The sequence below is a fragment of the Anas platyrhynchos genome, chromosome 3 (assembly GCF_047663525.1).
Source record: "Anas platyrhynchos isolate ZD024472 breed Pekin duck chromosome 3, IASCAAS_PekinDuck_T2T, whole genome shotgun sequence".
In the NCBI taxonomy this organism is placed as follows: Eukaryota; Metazoa; Chordata; class Aves; order Anseriformes; family Anatidae; genus Anas; species Anas platyrhynchos.
Window position 1 is genome coordinate 114,962,330 of NC_092589.1, and position 24,355 is coordinate 114,986,684.

At 36.7% G+C, this 24,355-nt stretch overlaps 1 protein-coding gene across 2 annotated transcripts in view; it reads right to left on the minus strand.

Moving 5' to 3' along the window:
• Positions 1-24,355, minus strand: part of SUPT3H (SPT3 homolog, SAGA and STAGA complex component) — a 278,696-nt gene that overhangs the window by 133,056 nt on the left and 121,285 nt on the right. For both annotated transcript variants that reach the window (XM_072036526.1, XM_038176225.2), the window contains exon 3: positions 4,228-4,312. In XM_072036526.1, the coding sequence (XP_071892627.1) occupies positions 4,228-4,312 (85 nt within the window). The remainder of the gene's footprint in view (positions 1-4,227; positions 4,313-24,355) is intronic.

The following is a 24,355-nucleotide window of genomic DNA, read 5'->3' on the forward strand; positions in this document are numbered from 1 at the left end:
AATCAAATTCAAAAGGAAGCAGGAGTGGAATATTAGTAATGATTAGATAGCAGCATAAGTTATGTGAAATCAAAGTCTTCCATAGGGAGACAAGGGCAAATGATAGGAGAAAAAAACCACCAACAACAAACAGATATAATGTACAACATGATTTGGGGCAAGTGAAGTCCCTTTAAGTTGACATTATTGCATTCTAAAAAAGCCAACTGAGTAGGTTTGACTTAAATCATTTGACATCAATTGAAGAGATCAGAGTCCTTCTCCTAGCAGACACACTTCAGCTGACAGGGAGTAAACCACAACTCCATTAACATGAATTCTGTCATTCATGACAGTCTCAGTGATGACTTATCACAGTTTACGAAGAATTCCAGTGGAGAAAACACTTAAAGGATGTAGTCCAAGGCTGCTGCGATGTGCTGTGGCAGTCTTTCATAGATAGATAAGGTTACTTACCAGTACTTGGGACTTCTGAGTTCTCCAGTTGAAAAGCACATTTATATTTTTGGTGTGTATATGTGTAATTTTTCATGTCCCTTGAGTGAACTCATTGCTACTGCTAAAACGTCTTCCACTGGGGATAAAAAAAAATCTACTGTCTTCTCAGAAGCCATCCAATATGTCAGAAACAAAACATAATGCACTGAAATTCAGATTCTCTAGTACTACTACCATAGTCATCATGTCTAGAGAATTAACTGCTGGTAGTTGACTGATAATAAATACCCAGATAGTATGCTCCCAGCACAAGGCAGATAACTCCTTAGCAGCTTTTGATTTATGTAGCACATCATCATCTTATTGTCCATCAGCCTTCAAAGAGGACATCTGAAGCACCAACATGGAGCTCTGACCCTAACAAGAGGGGATGAGATAACTATTTTTTAATAGCAGTATAATGTTACTACATTTTCCATTGATTCAGCCCAGCTTTCATACAATACATAGTTAAAGAGGAATTCTTAAGAATTTCGTTTTTTTTTTAAACCAACTTTACCAAAATGAAAAAAAGACAATAGAATGTGCAACTAAAAGAGCTTGTTCCACTTTGAATGGTAAATTGTTTACGGACTTGTCCCCTGCTGATTAATATCTTTTTCAATTCCCCGTCAAACCCTTTTTTGTAGGCACAATTTGCTTTGCAACAAAGACATCTACTACTTGCATCTCTCCATAAAAGACATTACAACCTTGTTTGGAACCTCTAGTCTTAGCATACATAAATAGTTTAAGGGTTAATATTAAGACATCCATACATATCAGTTATTGAACAAATACTTGAGTTCAAACTAAAACTTACTAAAACTTTCATTGTGTTAAATTATGCCTGAACAAAATAGGTACAGAGCTTTATCATTCTACTGGGTTTTTGTTTTTATATTGTTTGATATAATCAAAGTTTTGCTATTTGCATAACTAAATATATGTAAAGAAATTCAAACTCATTTTAGTATTCTGACGCAAATTAGATGCAATTAATCTCTCAACATTTATGCCTATCTCCAAGATATTCAAACCCCAGACAACTGCTAAAGGATCCCTTTATTAGACAGCCGAGAAAATAAATTCCTCAAGAGGTGATTCATCTCATCTAATGCAGAAACTAATTTTAGGATGATGTGAATCACCCTCTGGAGATGCTCGTTTCCTTCCATGCAGTGCTATATACTTCTAGCAGAATTTAACTTACGTGAAGATGTATACAACCTATTACATATTGTTCAAAACAGAAAAAGATTGATCATAAAATGTGATGCAGACTAAGAGAAGTCTGTTTTTCAAGAATTTGACTTGTTAGTGCAGTCATCTGCTACAGCAGCCGAACTTCATAAAGTATATAATGGGTTGAAATAGTGACCATATAAATCTGTCCAGATCAGCCCCTGATTTAATAGGGTTCAGATCAAATTTGAAAATAGGAAGCTAGAACTATAAACCTCAGAGATATCAAAAGTCAACCAATCAAAGGTAATCAAGCTGGCAACTTATTTTTGAATTCAGAAGCTCAAATCTGGACTTAATCAACAAGTATGCTCTCTTCTTACAAATGTTTACTATGAAAGATGTGTGCAACGTGCCAGCTTTACTTCAGGCATAAAACTAATTTCTACAGTTTAGCCTTATACATGTATTATGAATGACAAAATGGACATGAATTTTGAGAAGTCATTAAATTACATAATGATAACTATGTAGTCCATTAACATGAATAATATGGCAAAAACTAGGCAGTAAGCAATAAATTTTCATCTGCAGCCAGATTCAATTACAAAACTAGTTTTTTTTTTTTCTAGTGCTGTATATACCCACACCAACACGGACCTCTAAAGTGAAAATTCGGTGTAAATGCATCGTGACAGCTCGACAAGGATGTGCGGTTATAAGGGATGCTAAATGTGCAAAAATCCCTATCAGAAGTCCAGAGTATGTAAAAAGCCCATGATTTAAGAGTTCCGGCATGCGAATGTCAGAGGTCAAAACAATGAGCTATTAAAGATACTTTCACTTCCTCAGAAACAAAGTGCTGTCTTGGGCTCGGAGGTGAAAGGTTAGAAAAGCTGTTTATCTGCCGCTCTGTTCCCATTCTTCCTTCTGTCAGGAAATCCTACATGCTCCTACGCCACGCTCAGGGTTAACCCTGGGTCATGGGCATTCCCGCAGTAACTGCCCGGCGTTGATTTAAGTACGAAGACCACATGGCTGCAGGTTGCATTTCCTCAAAATGCACATTTGGCTGTAAAGGTCTGCTGAGCCTTGGTGGAAGGTAAAAGCCCAGATGCTTCACCACATTATTGCTAAAGGAAGAGCGAAGCCACAGCCATCGGTTTTCATAATTTATTATTTGGTCATTATAGCTAGAATAAAAAAATCCAGATATCTGCCCTGGAGCAGCATGCTTAACCAGTGGGAAACCTGGAGAGAGGGGGAGAGATTGTTCCTTCCCCTTTTCGGGGCAGGATCAGGCAGAGAGAGAGGAGCATAACAAGCAAAGGATCCACAGCACCGCTGGGTGATGCAGGGAAAGGGATACGCACTGCTGGGCTGCGGAGCTGTGAACACAAAGCAGCTACACAGAGCTGGAAGGGCCCCCGAAGTGTCTGCTGCTACGCAGGAAGCCACCGAACGGCTGCTGGATTAAGTGCAAAGCTGAAGGAAAGCACCTGCCTGCAGGCAAAGAGTGGGCAGGGAGAGGTTTATTTATAATCGCCTCTGTCTGTGGTCTGCCCCATTCTGAATTTTCTCAGTTTACAAAAGTTTATACATCTCGTTAATGTTGTTAACAAACCTACCTTGAAATTTAAAAAACCTGTCTGATTGTTGAAGGAGCTCGTTATAAAGAAAACGTCAAGGAACTCGTGGCTCAACGCTCTAGCTGACCCAAGGAATCATCAAATATAAATACTAGGTACAATATCTATTAGCATTATTTGCACACATTAGTTTCATACAACGTGCATACCTAATCATACATATTGGTAATTTCGTTTGAAGAATCACTATAAGAAGAAACCCAACATCGTTACACTTCCCAAGCTGCAGGCGACACAAAGGAGCACACCTTTATGCACACAATGTCAGGCAGCAGATTCGTGCCACAGTGTAAAATGCTAACGTTCATTTATCAGAAAATACTTTTGATCCTAAATAAAAAAACATGGTGATTTTATATTTGCTATTACAGACAAGTTCAAAACTACCTCATTTTTTTCCACCTTTTTTTTTTTCAGTAATTTTAGATTATTTATTCAACACTTTCATTGGCTTTCAATAAAGAAAAATATTTACTACCAAATTATTTTTGACAGAAATCAAAACATTCAATAGCAAAAATATTTAAACATAAATATTAAGCAAATAATAATGCATTAACACAAATACTAAGACATAAAAATTACCGAAGAAATCTTGAGATGACTTTGTAGGCTTTTCTTTTTAAGAAGAAGTATTTTTTACAGAATAAAAATACATCAGCTTTATTCCCGATGTTAGGTGAGTTTGCAGATATCAGAGAAATACAGTGTATAACCATAATCAAAGTGTGCCCTCTCTATCTGCAAGCCTAGAAGTAGCTTCTTCAGATTATCACGGACAGAACAACACCCCCAGTTTCTGTACTTTATTTGTTTCTAAAACCAGAACAAGCTGTTTTAGTCATTTGATCATTAAATTTTTATATTTTTGCAAGGAGTTTTAGAGCAGAGACTATTGTAGCAGTTATGTTCTTACCAGATTTATCAGCTGAGTGTGGACGATATCTTCCACCAATATTGCAGACTCATGGAGCGGCCTGCGAGCATCTCCTAAGGAAAACCTGAAAGAATTAAATTTATTGCAAGGTTATGAAAACGAGTTAAATAGAAACAAAGTAGGTGGTCTCAAAATAAAAAACATCTGAATAAGAACAACAAGCTTAATACACCTGTATACCATATGGAAATGGATCACTGCCTGTGTTGCAAGGAATATAAATCAAAGTGAGTAATCTGATTGTAGCGACAAAAGAGATGCAAGAATGTATTTGAACATACATAGCGAAAAAAAGCTGAAAAGTGCAGGAGAAAGGAGGAAAATCCAGTTCGTTAAGGAAAGCATTAAAAAAAAAAAAAAAAAAGAAGTAGGCAAAGCTGTAGTATGGGCTCCGCTAGCAGCCTGTATTTGCAGTCCCCTTCACCTACAAAATTACCAAATAACTATGTTAATAGGTAAACTATTACCAGGTATTTTATCCCATATCTACATGTTAGTGACAAGATATGGAAAGAACTACTTGAAATGAGGGTAAACATTTTTTACATACTAATATATGAGAAGCTCTTACAGTCTGTATTGCAAGACTAAATGACTCGAAGTCAAGAAGAGATGATAGTGTTCATATACCATCACAAACAAAAGGCAAAGCAATTGGAATAGAGAACATAACATGGGAGATTGGGATGATAGGCTTTTTGCAAGACTATCTTCACCAATAAATAACAGAACTTGCTCTCTACACCTGCCTTCACTGCTAGTCACTCAGCTAGAGCTGGGATACTCTTTTGCTCTGAGATGGGTAGTAGACATTGCCATTACCAGCTTTCTGGTAAAGATTGTAGGTACTGAAGAAAGCCTTCTGGCTCACTCCAGAGCCTGTGCTTTTCCCATACAGTGCCCCCGAAGTCCTACAAAACTGTTAATCTTCAGCGTGGATGGTGTGCTTCAGGTTCAGATCCAGGGCACTTAAATTGAAATGTTCAGGACATCCATCTAGACTTTCAGATTTATTACTTGTAGCTGTTACCCTTCAGAGAGGCAGTTGATGACCCAGTGAAGGTCTTTTAGTGTCCAAAATGACCGTAGATGGCAACCAAAGTTCCCTCCTAACCATTCAAGGTCAGTGAGTCTGGAGAGCTGTCTGCTCCTCCCTAAGCAGATACCGTCATCTGGGTAGTTGAACTGTGATCTAGAAGAAGGAAAAGGGCTCTTATTCTATGTAGTTTTCCCTTATCACATAAGGCACAAAAAGATGTTATTTGCTTTAGCTGGCTACTATTTGTTTTTCGCTTCCAAACCCCTACGTTTTCACTTCAGTGCCATGTAGTGGATATGGGGTATTTAAGCTTCCTAGCTATGATTCTCCATGCCTTGAGAATTTCCCCACCACCACCTTATTTATTTATTTATTTATTAATGCTAAACAAAGCCTTGAAAAAATGTGTTAATGTATCAACCATACTACTCACTAAAGAAGGATGCTATAAGTGAGTAACTCTGGTTTTGCTTTCTCAGCCATTTTTGTAAATGACAGAGGATTCAAGAACACCCAAATCCTTCACTTTCTCTTATCTCAGTTCTTTTGCTAACATAAAAAAGAAGGACACATTTTTCCTTGTTGTGATGAACAGAATTAAAAACTGACTCAAGCATTTTCAGAGTAAGCATTAAATGTTGTCCTGCTACTTATGAACAAAGGATCAGAGCAACTTGCCAGTGCTGGGAGGCAGACCAGAGCTGTGGTCTGCAGCTGCTTGGACACCTGCACATCACAGCTTTCCTAAAAGCTGAATCTCTCAGTCAGAACAAACCAGCTGAAATCTGGTGTCTAAGTGGACTTCAGCAGGCACAATATTTTTGAAATAAAATTATTCCAACAATGGAAGTCTCCAGAAATCAAAGGCAGTCATGAAACACAAGTCATTAATCATTCTTAAGGCTGACTGGTTGCTCTATTTCCAGTCGCTCCATATCGGACTTTTGGCTAAATTATTTTTAAAACTTAAAGCTGTTAATTCCAAAGCGGTTGCAATGGGGCCCAACAAGGGCTCACTGAAAATACCTTATCATTCCACGAATATCGAAATAAAAAAGCTATTCCAGTCTTACTTCAGTATGGCAGTGAAAGACCACTTGGTGATTTCAAATATTGCCTCAGGGCATTTCTAAAAAGCCCTGCTCTCTTTCCACCCAAAAATGAGCTTTTAAAATTAGAAAACATATGCAGGAAAATATATTCACTGTAACTGAAATGCTACAGGCCAAAAGTAACATTGCAGTTTCTTATTAAAATAGTTTAATTTTATTTATAAGATTAAAATATTCATGGGTGATTGGTTATATCAATTATTTTCTTACAGATGAATTCCTTCTCCTGCAGTAAAATAAAACAATACTTTATTTACAAACAACTTATTTTTTACTATGGAATCACAGTACTTAAAGAGGTACACAGTAGCATTTTTTTCCTTTATCTAGTAATGAAATGATATCCAGTATTCCTCACACACCTTTTGAAATTTTAATGATATTCAATTTCACCTTGACATCTCTAAGAGCACAGCACAAACACTCAGGCAACATCTAAGCGTGCCCCACTGTTCTGCGCTAGTTGTAGGTGGAGAAAATTACACTCTATCTTTGTTCACTATCATTTGTCTCTTATTTAGACTATCAGCAATTTAAAGAGATGCTCATGTTTTATAACGTATTGTACAACATCTCTAAAGTAGGGACAACTCAGTAATTTTCTTCTCCATTATGCAGGAGTGCACGCATACACGAATTATAATGTCTGACACTTCCTAAGACTACAAGCACAGAACAGCAGACCAGATCCTATTAAATATTTTATAAACTGCAAATACCTGTATATTATATAGGAAATACATATAAAAGTAGAAATATTTATTACGATATTACACTGGAATGTAAAATAATATGAAAAAAGTCACAGATTTAAAACAATTGCTCATAAATGATAAAGCATAAGTATTTCATTTTTATGAGTTATGCATATGTAAATTGCTAGAAAAAAATGTTTTTTTCTAATCACACCATGCATACAAGAACTGAATTCAGCCATTACAATCATAATATGTTGTTCATTCTCACTTTTCTTTAATATTTTTAAATCATTTATTTTTCTTTACAAATTTAAAATACAAACCAAAAAATATATATGTAAGAGAGTGGTAAATGCCTGTTTGCTAGCATTATGATCTTGAACATCAATTACTTTTGTTCATAGATTTATTAACAACCATGCAAAGGGAAGCTTTTCTGGTTTTCTTTTTCTGAAAACAATAAAGCACAAGAACAAAACTATTTTTAAGGCAGAGTACTGACTCTACACTGAGATACCTTCCCTGTCTGCATTTCTCTCTCAGAGGTAACTGTCAGCTCCAAACATGGCATGAAATGTAGAAGAGATGCAATCAAGATACTAAATATTGACTGACACCAAATCTTTTTGCTCCATTCTGATGCAAAGGAGATGTTAGGAGATGCTGAAATTCTGCACTGGAACACAAAGAAAAGAGTTATAACAAAATACAATACTTGTTTACATAGAAAATCAAGTTGAAAATCAAGTTCCAGGTGCACTTACTTTCTTTCTATGTCTGTTCCACTCTTTCTGACTTCAGAAGCTATTTGTATCTCGGTTTGCCTTCACTGTTTTCCCATGTAACTTCTGCCAACTCCTTTCCCACATACAGAAATCTAGATGCTGAAATCTAGATGTGTTCTCAGCAAAAAGCAAAAACCAGTACACCTCCTCACAGCTGCTTAGTGTTGTGTGTTTTGTTTTTTTTTTAAAGAAAATGGATTTTTTAGATGCTAAAAAGGTTTGCGTTTGATACTTGCTAATTACATTTGCAAAGCATTTGATATGTTTCTTACCATCAGCTCTATATTCTAACATGTTTATAGTATATTGTATATACTATACATAGTATAATATATGTATATTATCTTAAAATACAAAACACAAAGGATTTTTTTAACCCCTTCTGCTACTGGAAATAACGCAATATGGAGGTAATTGCAAATTCACAAGCAGTAAAGTAGTAAACTCTTCTGTTTTTGTCCCTACATTTCTCATTGTATTTTTCCATAGCAGAATAAACATTGACTGAAGAATCAGGAGCTCAGATTTTTGCCAAGTTACAGAACATGAGGTACGTTAAGAGCCAAAGGAAAATCCTAAAAAAAAAAAAAAAAGAAAAAAAGGAAACCAAAATTTGGTGCCCTTGCTTCTGGTGACTGAAACTAAAGTTGGTATTTTAATATAACTTATGAATTTCATTTCACATTTGCTTTGTTTTTTAATGGTTTGTTTGTTAGAGAGTCCTTAAAAGAACTTTCCATTTGCTTGAAATATAAGTAAGTCTTCCTACGAACCATACACAAATTCTGTTGAAAATAGAAAAGAGCAGTTTCTCCACAGGTAAATACTGACGAGGAAATATAGTAAAATACATTAGCGGTTCATCAAAATGGTAAATCGATATGGAAGACTGTCCTGACAATAGAAGCATCTACCCATTATGCATGTCATACAGTAAAGTAAAGCTTTCTTAGATGATCCAATTTCAAAGGTTTGTCTGTTCTAAGGAAACATTTTTACAAGGGGGTGATCAGCTTACGCGTGTTTTCACAGAAGTATTAAAATAGTAGCATGGAGAAAGAAAAGATTGCTGCAGCTCTTTTATTGTTTACTTTTAGCTTTTATTTCTAATTTATTTAAGTTTCTGTAATGATATTTCCTGGCTCATCAAAACGGCTAAATGTCCAACCCAATAAGTGGAATATCATGGCATACTATGTGTAAACACACGCACGTATATATAGACTTGGCACGTGCTAATACACAACATCTACTCATGGTACAGAGACCTCCGTTGGAAGAGCCTCAAAATCTTGGGCAGCTACAGAAGTAGATAAAGCTACATTTCTTGGGGTTTTAAAAGCTTGCAAAGGTATCGGGCCAGGCACAGCACAGACTTGCTTCAAAAACCCTGATGCAGAGCTCTCCAGGTGGCCAGACCACCAGGAGAGTAGACTGTGGAGACAGAAGGCTGCTGCAATCTCCCATCCTCCACAGACTTGAAAAGCTATACTGGCCAGAAAGGAAGTAAAACCAGGGTGGCTGGGAGTGCACTAAGCTAGAATAAATAGTTTCCTTTACTGGGACTTCTATTGAGTTTATACCATAACAAAGCTGCCCCAACTCATGTGGAATTTACCACCTTGAATAAATTTGATGAATCTAACCTAGGAAAAGTATAAAAGCAGTGAGGTAGGCTGCTGGGAAATATGCATTTTTTTCTTTTCTAGAAATCCCTATCAAATTTTCCTGTTCTGTTTCTACTTGACAGGAACAGAGATGGTCCCTCCAGACTTCATTTTTTTTTATGTACCTGAAAATCTCACATAGGACATACCTTTCTGCAGCCCAGAGGTATTATTTGTTGCTACCTGCCAGCCTGATTCAGCACTATTGTTTCCCAGTAATACCCCAACTCAGTTGCTTCCCATCGATACACTTATATTCCGTAACACTTATTTTTCATCTGCTTCAAGAGTTGTTTGTGTCTATTCATCTACCTAGCACAACAACTTTTTTCCTGCTACAGTGAGAAGGGAAGGAAAGAGGCAATAGAAAATACATCTCCAAGAAAACCAAAGAAGTACAAATAGACCTCCCCAGCACATGGAATCTATGATGAGCAGACCCTGAAAGACCAGTTAATGGAATGTGATACAATATAGTTAGGAGAAGCAATGAACTTCACCACTACAAAACTAATATAACTGATTTCTCAGGTGCAGAAAAAATAAAAGAAATAATAATTTCTCTTTCCTGATTTCCTAGTTCAAATTACAGAGGAGAGCTTCAGAGATTCACGCACAGTGCCCATCATAGACCTGACAATCATTCTTATTGCCTGGACATGGGAGTGTCAGGCTGGGGGTTAGGAAAAGGTTCTGCACCCAGAGGTGGTCAGGCACTGGGACAGGATAGTGGTCACAGTACGTAGCCTGATGGAGTTCAAGAAATGTTTGGACAATGGTCTCAGACAGAGGGTCTAGTTTTGGGTGGTCCTGTGTGGAACATGGAGGTGGACACAACAGTCCTTGTAGGTCCCTTACAACATGAGGCATTCCATGATTCTAAACACTAAGGAACACTGGAAGACCCTCAATAACCTGATCAGAGAAACAAGCCCTTTCCTTGCTGTCTTACAGGGATAGCCCAGACGACCCTCAGCCCCATGGTCCAGGGGTGACAGCCAGCAGAGGTAGCTCTCCAGAGCATTTTGCAGAGTGAGGGGGGTTCCTGCCTACAGGGACTGGAGGTTCATCAGGGAAAGAGCACCTCAGGATTACCCAAGACTCTTTATGGGATATTTAGGGTAAGGACCATAGGCAGGAAAAGGGAGGGGTCAAGGTAATTTAGGGAGGAACATGTGGAAGAACAGAGGAGTATAGGGAGATGGGAATAAAAAGGGCTGTTGTAAATGAGCTGACAGTCAGTGTGCTGGTCATGTCCAGCCTGTCCACATATCAAAGTGGTCATACATTTGGGCTGGATATCAGAGAGACCGGAGGGTCTGTAAGTTGGCTGCTGGAGGGACCAGGGGGTCCAGGCCAGCTGCTGGGCAGACTGGGGAGCCTTTTGGTTGAATGAGAGACCCATTTGTATATGTGTTTCTGTGACTGAGGACTGAAAATCCCCAGTATTGAATAACTGAGCTTGAAGCTACTGGATTTGGCAATTCCTTATTTAGGGTGCATGTGCTGAAGAACCAGATTCAGAAGAGGTGTGTCTGTGAAGTATTTGCCCATAGAGAAACATACCAAAAATATACAACAGAGAGAGCATCATCAATTAAAATTCAATAAATATCAAAGGAGCTTGGAAGGTGTTCACCTCAGGCTGATGCAGAATGGGAACCTACAAACCTACAGATGGAATTCACACAGACAACTACTCTGCAGGCAGCTGAACTGGAGTGTGTCAGTCAGCAAGCCAATTCCCACCCTGCATTTTTTAAGTAACCAACTGAGCAGAACGTGATCAAGATATAAGTGCTCGCTACATATAGAGCTAACTAATTTGCTGTTACAAAATCTAAAAACAGACAAGGATCCTATAAAATCACAAAAGAAGAACATATTTGGACTGGATAATATCTGGACTCATCTCCTCAGTACTGCAAGAATACACAGTAAATCTCTGTCAGCTGCTTGGCAGGAATGCATCTGGAATACATAGCATATTCATTTTCAGAGATGCTTTCATACTATAAAGCAAGTGTCCTCCTAAATATATGAATTATTACAGACCTGATGGTCAGGTGGTGGCAATGAGAATCAGTTTTGCAGTACTGAGCATAAAAGCATCCAGAAAACTTCCAGCAATTCAAATACCAGAAGGAGAGAGATTACAAATCACTATAAATAAGTAATAACAAACTTTGGAAAATCAGTAATACGATATGTTGAAGTAATTCTGCTTGGTGCCGTGAGAGGCTGACTCTAAAGATAAAGACAAAAATATTGAGATCTGGTCCCTGTGATGACAGAAAATTGGGAAACTACAGGTTCCTTTTTTGGGGAGCATAGGAATAAGCCTGTCATTGTAAGAGATCTCAGAGAAAAAAAAAAAAAAAAAAAAAAGCAAGGATTTTGAGCACTTCTTTCTCCCTTTTGTTTGCCACGTCTGCTGTTGAACAAATTAGGAAGAATCAGAGTCTGAAAGGAAAGACATGTCTAGTGCAAAAGTGGAAAATTGATTAGACACGCACAGGAAGACACATTGTACAAAGTGGAAGAGGGAAGAAGGAACAAAATAAGGGAGGAGGAAACTGCCAAAGAAAAAAGATGATTGCAGCAGGGGAAAAGGTATAAACAACAAGGTAGGAAGAGAATAGACATTCAACTGTAGTCTCAAAAGTATTTATGTTAAGACACATTGCATAATGGAGATGATATAACAGACCATTGTTTTATAGGCAACGTTCCTTCATAATACCATCGGTGAACTTAGTATAGGGATATTCATTTAAAAATTAAATAAGCTTGCTTGCTTATTGCTTTAGCTTAAGAAAAGAAGAACCAATTAAAGCCTTGAACTCTGTTAATTAACCAGCACAGTCTACCTGTGGTACCTGAAAACACATTAGAGTAACTACTCAAGCAATTCTGTGTCTATTTAAATGTTTATGTGCTCATCAGGTAACTTCCATCAAAGGCCATTTAAAAATGAAAGGGAATCTTAATTCCAATCAGAGTTCATAGTTAATACATGTGCATGCTTGAATTAATGAAATCAGGTTTACATAGGTTTCACATGTCAACGTAATTCTTCACCAGGACTTAGTGAAAGTGTATGAGATAAGAAGTCAAACTGCAAGTTGTTGCTGTGTTAACTTTTTCTATAAAGTTTAGAAAAATCATGTATACATTACTATAAAAACAAGCACTCAAAAGCTACAATAATTCCAATACATAGATCACAAAAATAAAGGTTATTATTTTTTCTTTTTTTTTTCTTTTTTTTTTTTTTTTTTTGTCAAGACCTTCATTGGTAAATGTGGAAGAAAACGTTAGCATTTTGCAAGAAGCAATTCTCGGGGAGTAAAAAAGAATATTTTGCTCTCTGATGCATCAGTAATAACCAAACAGTCATTTAAAAAAGCTTATGTTACAACTTCTAAATAATCTGCCTACACTTTACACACTCATGGCTCCAGAGCTCCTTAACGCCAATTGCTGTGCACACTGCAACCCCACTGAGATAAACGGCAGATCAACCACACTGGGCAAGATTAGAGGCAAACTACACTGCATGTACTGAGATATGGCTGGGAGAATTATAACAACCAGACAGTTGGTCTACCAGAAGAAGGGGATCAAGTGGGAGAGGTTCATTTCTCCATGACTTTTGACTTGTACAGAGAGTTTACCACCGTAGGACGTGAGCTCAGATTTTCAGATGCTGAATCTGCTCTCAGTACTTATGGAAGTTGTCCCAGATGTGAAGAGGAAACCAGAAATGCTGATTTGTGCTATACCACAGACTTCATTTGGTGCAGTCCATATGCTTCATAATCAAGCAAAGTCTACACTGAAACTGGGAAACACAACTCTTTAATGCAGGTCTGCTGTAAACTTTCAAAAAGGTTGCACCCATTATGGAAATGTACTAATTAAAGTCCCAAACTGCATAAAGATAAAGCATACAGATGTTTTACATATTCAGAAAAAGAACAGCTGAAAAAACAGACTATGGATATTACGAGACCATTTTACTCCAGGATAGCCTTCTTTCTTGTCCTAACTGAAGATCTACAAGGGCAAACATTAAGGTCCCTCAACCTAGGCTGCACTGAGCTACTCCATGTAACTCTACTCTCTTTGGGATGCAACCAGACCATCATAAAAAACAAGAAGAAACAAATTCACTAATGTGAAGACCCAAGTTCCACCTTTTTGTATTGCCTCTTAAAATTAACATACCTAAACCTATATAGTTGTTCTTATGTCCACAATTACTGTATGGGGCCCACAGTCCCCAGTTTCAAGCAGTCCTCGATACAGTACATTTAAACAATAAGGTGTATGATATACATAAATATATATATATATTGTTTATATATGTGTGTGTATATATATATATATATATATATATATATATAAACACATAAAACTGCATATAGCCATATATATTTAAAAAATGAACTGTAAGACCTGGGAAGACTCTCTGTTGTCCAAATCTGGGTACTTCCTCAATGACAAACCGTATGGATTTGCTTTATAAACTACTGCAGACTTTTACATTGTTAAGGTCAATAAGACATCTCAGAACAAAACAGTTTAAAGCCTAAATTTCCTATAGAGTTGATGGAAAAGATGTGGATATGAACAGAATTGTCTGTATTTCAGGCACTAAATTCAATACCTGAAGTTAGTTCCAGTAAAAGTCCTCCATTTTTAACACCTTTCTCTGCCCAGTATGTATATATATATACACATAATATATAACGTATGTGTATATAATATATGTACATACATACACATATATGGTGAAGAGTCTAGACAATTTGAATATAAACAGGCAGATAGATAACCTGGCTCAGTGTTATTTAGGTAATTGGATAACAGTGTTACATTATTTTGCATACAAAGTTGAGTTACTTGGCATTGACTTCAACGTCTCTTCCAGTGTAACTTCCTCTACATGTATAGCTCTTTTCTCTTCCCCCCTCATCCTAGGTAGTTTTACCTCCGTAATGCTTGAGAGAAACCCTACCCAGATGGTATGAATAGCAGCAACTCTAAGAAGTCAATGAAGTCTATGTCTATGAAGTCAAGAGAAATTACATCATCTTATTGAAAATCAATTACCATCTACTTATTCAGCAAGTGGAAACATCCTATTCTCTTTTTTAAATACTATAATAGTAAGCCTAAGAATCTGACTACTGAATTACTGAATTTTACTAAATGGAACTTAGCCTCGTTGCTTAAGCAAAACACCCTTTCTAAAGTTTGTATGTATATGGCAATATGGCAGTGAGAAAAGAAAGCATGGGAAGAAACATATTAACTACAAAATGTTTTTGTTGTTGTTATTGTTGTTGTTTGTTTTTTTCAGTATAAAATTAGACCTTGATGATGTCTGTAGATATTGGAAAAGCATAAACATCAAGAAGAGAAACATTACATAACATTATTTAATTATTCAAAGAGACACAGGATCAAGTAAAGAGATAAAATTTAGAAAAGGAGCATTTAGAGGAAATTAGAAGGAAAACATCTGAAAACAAAAGTTAAAATCCTCTGTAACAATCTCAGAAGGAACAAAAGTTTCACTACTGGAAATACTGAAAACTAAGCTCAGCCAAGAACCACAGGTCTTGTGATGTCAGACAAGTACACAAAAAGAAATTGTCATTATGTGACTTAAAATACTTGAAAATGAGATATGAGCACATTCTATGATGGTATGTCACCTGCAACCAACAGATGGCTGTTGGAGCTCCTTAAATACACCAAAAACCATATTTGGCGTCTGAAGTAAGTTTCATTGCTGTATATAATTATTAACATTCTAACAACAGGAAACGAGTTAGCAAATAATATTTATTTTGAGCTTACTGAAAAATTATTAATGATTACCAGTGTTAACTACAGATACTTCTCAATTACCTTGCTGGAAAGCAACATCCAAAGACACCAATCAACTCCATTGCCCCACTGAGGTAAGACCTAAAGAAGGGAAGACCTTTGGAAGAAAAACTTTATTTACCTGAAGATGGAAATATCTTGTTTAAACCATGAGTTTTTAAATGGCAAGGTCTGCCAGACAGCAGGATTAACAATGTCTAACAGCTTGCCGCATGAAAAGACTGATTTTTCTCACAAAAAGAGAAGCCCTGTCCTCAGTGACACCACCATAAATCAAGAATAACATGAAATCCTCTGGGAATGAGTTTCAGAGATGCTAAAGACTCCCAGCTCCATGGGAGGTCGCTTTGTCTTGACTAAGTAAAGTGTTTTCTTTAAGCATGAACCTCGTGAGTCATGTACTTAGCTGAGACTGAAATTGTTTTAATAATGTGTGGAAACAGCAACAACAACAAAAAACAACAGCTTTCCTCTTCAAAAAGGGCATTTTTTGCTAATGTTTCTTTAAATACTCTACCATACGTGCAGTAAGAAATTTCCATCAAATTTTTGCCTTGATATATTCTCACTCACACCTGGAAGGTGATTTTGTTGCAGGACTGAAAAGTAGGATGGGTACCACTGCAACTCCATGAATCACAGAACAGTTGTTATTGGGAGGGACATGCTGAGATCACCCAACCCAGTCCCACTGCTCAGAAAAGGCTTCTGTGTCCACTTGGGTTTTCAGTATCTCCAAGGATGGAGTCTCCACACAGCCTGTTCCCACGTTTGACCACCCTGATAGTGAAAAGCTTGTTCCCTATGTGTAAGTGGGAACGTCTGTATTTCAGTTTGTGCTCATTGCCTCTTATCCTTCCACTGGGCAGCACTTAGACAAGCCTGGCTCTGTCTTCTTTACGCCATCCATCGGCTACTTATAGATATTGGTAAGACCCACCTGAACCTTCTCTTCTCCAGGCTGAGCACTCCCAGCTCTCTCAGTCGCTCCTCATGGGAGAGGTGCTTCTGTCCTTTAATCATCTTAGCCCTCTCACTGCACTTAGAATCATAGAATCAAGTTGGAAAATCGGTCACCAGATACAACCGTCACCCTACCACCAACGTTACCCACTAAACCATGTCCTGAGGATTAACTCTTGAGGTACACCACTAGTGACCGGCCTCCAGACAGACTGCATGCTGCTCATACCAAGCACTGATCGTGGCACTTCAGCTTCCTCCCTGCCCATTTATCTCTTTCATCAGTGTGTACATGAGGATGTTACACAGCAGTGTCAAAACCTTCCTAAAGTCAAGCTAAACAACATTCACAGCTCTCCCCTCTCATCCACCAAACCAGTTACTTCACCACAGAAGACTAGCAGGTTGGTGAAGCATGGTTCCCCTTCGTAAATCCATGCTGACAGCTCTGAATTACTTCCTTATGCTTAGAGGCTCAGAAATGTTTCCCAGGATGATTTGCTCCATCACCTACCCAGGGATCAAGGCCAGGCTGGCTGGTCTGTCACCCCCTTCTCGTCCTGTTTGAAGGCAGAAGTGGCATTCGCTTTCTTCCACCCCTCAGGAACTTTCCCCAGTCGCCATGACTTCTCTTCATGAGTAAGATCTTGCTTGAAATTCAAACAGATTATTTTATATTACGTTACTGAAAGAATAAACTTGTGAATTAAACTCTGATTTCAAGCAGAACATGTTGTAAGATTATCTGTTCTTAAACTTTCATGGCTACATTTAAGAAATAAAAATGAAATCATATGTACAAAAACACAGTTTAGAAAATGCTCTTGTATAAACTCCCTATAGTGTCAAATCCATTTATTCACATTATTTATTGCTTTATGAATTATTGGTATGTAAAACATTGTCAGTGTTGAAGCAAGATGCCTGTACAGGTCTGCCTCCAACAAACTACACATAGGCACATCTCTGTCAGGATGAATACATGTAAATTACATCAAAGCTTTAAGTTTCTAAGAAAGTTCTGCTAAAAGCTCTGTAGAAGAACCTTTCTACATATGGTTTCACTGAACTCACTTGGTTACTCTTTGTAAACTGTTGTAAATAAATATCCATGAACTGAGAATAGTGTGATCTAAAAAATAAAATAAATAAATAAATAAAGTTAATGCTACCTAGGTGCATTTAAAATGTTACCTAGGTGCATATAAAGTCCTCCTTACTAAAGAAAACAACTGATTTCCCCCTGGTTTGTTTGTTTGCTTGTTTTCCCTTATACAACTGTAAACACTTTCTAACTGCTACAAATCAGCAGATTTATCCCAGCACAAAGCTGTGGCAAGAACCCTTTTCAATACCATTGTATACTAATCAGAATACACCAAACTCTAGCAGTTAAGCGTTTTAAACATAAATTAATTTTACAAATCCTTATGACTGGCGAAGGAAAAAGATATAATTTATTCCAGTTGTATAACATAATACGTTCCATTTGCTCATTCACAAAGGGTTTCAGTTTTTCAGGAAATAAATGAGACAACTGTCTTTCTAGACTATGCAGACTGGACTATGATCAGTCATTTCTGCTCTAGGAAAAAGTTCATCTCAACAATATACCCAAACACAAATGGAATTTAACAAAGCCAAGAGAGATGAATTTTCAGTCTGCTCTCATGAGGACAGGGCGAAAAAATGATGAGGAGAGCAGGAAGTCAAAACATAATTTCACTGTATATATACATTATAAGTGTTAACCAAATGTGGAAATCCCTAGCTATTTTAAATCTAGATTAAAACCACAAGACAATTTAAACTAATCCACAAGATACAAAATATAAACGAGGATGAATGCTTTATGTTAATTTTTAGAGAAATAATATTATTCTTGTTATATTCTCCAAGATGTCAAGACCATTCTGGCTTGCTCTTTGTTTAAAAAAAACTGTTTCACAACTTCATGAGTGAGATTTTTGAGTGTTCAATGACGATAATTAGAGCCAATTCTCGAGTAACACAACTTCCTTATCTGACACCAACACATTTTATAACATCAGTTTTCTTCCTTTACTACTTTTCCTGAAATCTATGCCTGGAGAAAAGAAGCAACTTGTCCCCTGTGAGGCTGCGGCAGAGAAAGCCACAGCATCCCCCTGCGCTTCCCACTGCTGGGTGGAACAAGTGCTCTGCTGACGAGTCAGCCTTCGCAAATTCCATTTATTTTAAGGTCCTAATTTTAATAGAAAAGCAAAACGGTTTGTAAACTCTGCTTAAGCATATATGTATGCATTCCTACTTAGCCACCTTTGCAGAACTGTTGTCAGATGTACATAGAGGTGTTGAGAAGCAGGATCTATCTCAAAAATATGGAAATGCTTAAGACCAACAGTGCATTACCAATTTCAGCATTTCTCAAGAACACTGTAAATCCTAACTATGAAATTAATATTTGCAGTATTTCTAGATTCTGTGATTTAAAATTATATTTTTTAGCTGTTACATATACTAAAAAAAAAAAAACAAAAAAAAAAAACGTAAAATACTTAATTTGACTTTTGGATTATCCCTGGTTCAGCTTGGAAATCTGTGCTCTAAATCACAGTTATATTAAGGTTAATGCATGTTCATGCCTTCTACAGCTAAAGAAGCAACACAACCTCCCAGTTACCAAAAATCAAAAGTACTCTGAACCATTACAGCAGTTACTCCATGTTAGTAGAACCTGAACTGGGAAAAGCAGAAACTGTGAGTGAATAACAGAAATAAAAAATATTTCCCCACTAAGCACTGATCAAATACGTCCACTTCTATTGCATGAAGATGCACATCTATTAAAATCATAGAATAATTATTTAAAATACCTGGGTTTAACTTAGATTTAGCTTCAGAATACACTGAATAACTCTAAAAGTCTTTTTTTTTTTTTTTTTTTTCCTTCAGGTGGTAAAATTCTTCCATAAAATGTACACGTTATTTTCCCTTAAAAAGACAGTGCTTTAAAAATATATTTTATTTCAGAAATCAAACTATGCAACATTCTCCCTAGAGTAAGAAACTGGAAGTTCTGTGATAAAATCTTTTCTGGAAAGTCAGTGCAATTTCATATCAATGGTGTGCTCCTTTTCCTGCTTTCAAATGGATTACTTAAATGTTTTAAAATGTTATAACCCACAATAATCTGTTCCAGGCACCAACGAAAAGGAAGAAAAAAATTACAGAAGTCAAGATGTCGCCTGGAAGCACTTTATGGCAAACATTATAAAGATAACACAGAGCAGAGAAGCTCTGGTTCAATCCATTATAAATACCCCATTCTTCTTAAAATCACAAAAATGTATTTATAGTAAAGAACTCTTACAGGCTTTTTCCTCAGAAGACTTCATTTAAGTATAATTTGGCAGAATTTTTGGAACAAGAAAAGAAGAGTTTTATAAAATATTGATGTTTTACAGTCACCCTAGTCTTGATCTACTTGCTACAAAAACAAAAGCAAGGGCTCTGGAAGATGACCACATCCGTGTCTACTAATTATACTGTAGTTTTTCAGTTTGTCCAAAATGTGCACTCTAGCAGTTATACTGAGCATGAGTGCTAAATCATCACTTGGATAATCAATGCTTCGTTAAAAACTCAAATTATTTTCCTTGGTTTACTTTTGACTTATAATTGTTTAAAGAAACATACGGGATTTAAAAAAAACAAAGGGTGAAAACTAAGGCAAGGGATACCTGTGCATATAATTTATAGATCAAATCTGTAGAAAACTTATAGATCAAATCTGATGAATCCTTATCTCCAAATTAATGTACAGATGGTTGCCCTGTCTTCTTTTACCCCAGCTCCCTCCCAGGATTAAGTGATGGGGGTGTATGCAAAAGCAAGTCTACACTGAACCACTTTCTGCATTAAAACAAATTAAATGATCCCTTTCAATACAGAGAGATGATCAGAAAGCAATAGGATGCAGCTTTCTAAGATTTCCCAATGGGAATTATTTTTTTTTTCTTCAATAGAAAGCATGAAACAGGATGTGAAATGTCTGGACTTCAGAAAGGTTTTCTCCAAAGGAAGCTTGGGATGCAGAACAGTGCTTGAAAAGCTTCACTCAGAAATTGAATTTTCAAAAATTTGAAAAACATTTAGCTTACAAAGGGAAGAAGAGAACTCACGAACAACAAATATGTACTGGCTGCATAATAAAAGCATATTAAGAAATTTTCATAAGATGGAATTTAGGAAGAATTAAGAAATATTACAAGGACAAGAAAACCAAACATATGAAGTTAACATACATGCTATGAGTCAAGAATAAAAGACAAAAAGCGAGGACAAGTATCCCTCTGGTATGGCTCAACAAAATGTCACATAAAAAAAAAAAGAGTAGTTGTTTCATTTTAATGATAATAGCTCAAAAGAAGTCAATGAAGTCAATTTTCTGACCCTTTTCACTAAAAAGACAAACGAGTTATGCTATAAATTCAGGAAAAATGTGCATGACTACTGCTATTTATTCACAAGCATTTAGATTTGAGAAACTGGTAATTAGAAGAGAATTTACTATAAAATTATAGTTGGATGGAATTAATATCTTGATGTGAAATTACAGTTTCAATTTACTAATTTTAGGCTGCTCAAGAACAAACCAGCAAAATATATGTATTCAAAAAGGGATTTTTTATATACGGTCTATCCAGCATTTTATCCAGCATGTGAATTAACAAAGTAAGAAAATTAGGATCACGGATTTGTGTATTTTGCATTCTTATCTGTATCTGCAAAACATAATGTGATATAATATCACATAAAAACCTTCTTCTCTTATTTATTCAACAGATAAGCTAGACAAAATAAAGAAGCATTTCAGAGAGTCAAAAAGTCATTCCAGTGAACACTTTCAATTCCTTATTTTCACTAGCAATTCCTTATTTTCACTAGGTTTTAAGGTTTATAGCACATTTCTATGACTGCGGAAGGAAAAAATATTGTAAAAATAAAGTACACGTGCTGCATCCTAAGCAATACCAACAGATTGCAAGAAGATTTGAAAAAGAACCGTGCTTCCAAAATAAGAATTAATCTCTATAGACAGAAGTCAGGAAGTGCCATGCTTGAGGGAAAGGTATTCAGCATCCTGTCCTCCCCTCTCTCTTCCTTCTTACAAGCCAAGGAAGCAACAGTCGGTGTCAGGGAAAGACCGAATCCTCCCCAGGAAAAGAAAAAAAAATGTGGTTTCCATTCACTGAATCACACACTACAGAGGCAAAAGTAAATGCAATTTTTGGTATCAGAATGATGTGTTAGAGGAGAGTAATCAATGTCTCCATCCGTGCTGCAGTTTGCAGAACACTTTTCATTTCCTTGCTTTCTCTTTTGGAGCCAGAGAAGAGAGAGCAAGAGGCTGCTGAGCGCATAGCTGCTCGCGGTGCCATGAGACGCCGAGGCATTCTGCAGTGGGCTCTTTTTTTTTAAAACATCCTGACTGTGCTTCTATATCCAGGCACAGTCATCGCTTCTTAGAGCTCCAGCTTGGCATCACTCAACACACAAGCAATGGTGCTGGTGGCTGAGATTTGTGTGGTCTCCGGTAAGCTCTGCTTCCTCGAAAATGTGTGGCATCATACAGGGGTTATTTAGAACCTAAGTCTCTTGGGCACACTATGTAAGTTCATTGTTTATCATTTGCTGGGGAAGTCTTCTGAGGTCAAGGTAAAAAGCAGAAGGTGATATTTGATGTAAATGTTCCAAAGCACGTTATGTGGTTGCACGGTTGCAGTGGTCCCTGGAGCACTTTGCTGGTGGTCCGTGGAGATCTGGCTGGTGGAAGGTGCTGGCTCTCCCTGCTTCCAGCTGCCATATCATGTTTAATGTATTTTTAGCTTCTCTTAATATTTTCCTAATATTACTTTTCCATGTAAGCAATTAGTGTGGTTACCAGGGATGGCAACAGAAGTGATATTCAGCAGCCAGTGGGAGAAGAGGTGGTCTTTGCAGTTGTGAATGGGAGAAGATGCACAGGACAATCTCCTCATGAAAAAGTGGGTGGAGGAACCCACCCAAGAGTCACAGTCTGAACACCTCGATATTTTTCCATTCACTGGAATGAACTTTTTTTTTCTTTTTTTTTTTTTCTCTCAGACATTTCTGCTGCCATGCATTATTATTACTGAAGACAAAGGAACAAACAAACAAGTAAGTTTTTGGACTTTTGCTATGAAGTAGAAGTAGGAAGGAAAAAAACACAACACTAACATGAAATCATATTCACTTGCCTAATTAAACTTACAAACAAGACTTAGAAGGGAGCTGTGTGAAAACAACAAATAGAATTAAAAATATCAGAAGATACTGGCCTTGATTTTTCCCGGTTTATACATTTAAAAAATCTTAACTTTATAATAACTGGAGATTACTAGCCACAATATAAATGCCTGCAGAGTTACCTTGCTAATCTGAAAAGTAGAAAAAAATCTGAAAAACATTTGGTCAGAACCCTCCAGATGTGTGCTATTTTAACATTTGTTTTTGACACAAATTGAAAAGTTTCTCTGATTCGAATGTATTTCCCAGCTAGCCTCTGCTGCCTTACTCCATAGTTATTTACTTTCATCTTGCCTTTGACTAATCAAAAGAGATTCATCAAATCAATTGGAGACAACTTAAAAGGTATTATATGGGTAAATATTAAATGGAGAACATTTGCCGAACAAAGAAAAGTCTCCTTTTATACTTTTTATTTTCATTCTTATTTAACTGTCCGTGAAACTACAGTGACTCCAGTCTGCTTGTGAAGGTACAACTGAGAAAAAGTCAGATCGTAATCATGCAAGCATGCTTTATACTACGTATAAGGAAATATATACTAAATATTAGAGAAGTTACAAATTAAAGTATTCAGCTTCTGAATTCTGGTACCTTCTTCTAACAATGATGCTTATGTACTAGAGACTCATTTAGGAAAAGAGCCCCTGGAGATGGGGATTTTATGTATTAAAAGGAGTCTTTGCCTCCTTCTGAAATGCAGCTGAGTTCAGACTCCTAACGTCTCCTTCCTCCAGAGTAAGTGGTGGGATTTTTGGTTGTGGGTTTGGTTTTTGTTTTGTTTTGTTTTTCAGTGGGGTGTTCAAGAGCTTCTGCTTCTGATGCTTTGAAAACACCGAATCCCTTATTGGCTTTAGGTGCGTATAAGACTTCAGTGGGGCAGTCTCAGTGAATCACATTCCACGACTTTGCATCTGAGAGCCTTCCCAAACCTCAGCTTAAGCAGGATTTAGGCAGACTAAATTTGGTCATCAATAGCTGACAGAGAAAGACACAAAACTGCACAAAACTGAAATGGAAAAATCACTTCCATGTATAAGGGTTTTCCTCCCTTTTTTCTTTTTCTTTTCTTTTTTTCCCCATAAGATTTATCATAATTTGACTGATCTTCTATCAATTTGAGATGATGCAGCAGGTAATGCTTAAAAATTAAGCAACAAGAGTAATATAACTAAGGTTTGGGTTTTTTTTTTGTTTGTTTGTTTGTTTTTTAATTAAAAAAGAAAAGGAACATTAACAAACACATTGGATCGTATAGCCTGACTGGTAGGAACTCTCTCTGGCATTTGTCCGGACAGGTACATAAAAGTAGGGAGTATAAACATGGTTTACTCTATGCTAACACTTTCTGTCTTTTTTTTTTCTTCTTTCTCTCCTACCCCACAAAAGCATTATCTAAATGGTCAGCATAGGTACAGCGCAAGTTTTAAAGCAACAATCCATCAAGATAGAAGGAAATACAAACTGCAGGGAAAGTTGTTTTCAGTGACATACCGTGCAATCATGAGCCTGCTTTGTACGTTCAGGAAATTCTCATGAGTTTTCTTAATGAAAAAAAGTCACTAAAAAAAGATTTGCTGTAAATATCTCGCGAGCCATGACAAAGTACCTTATAAAATATAACTATTCA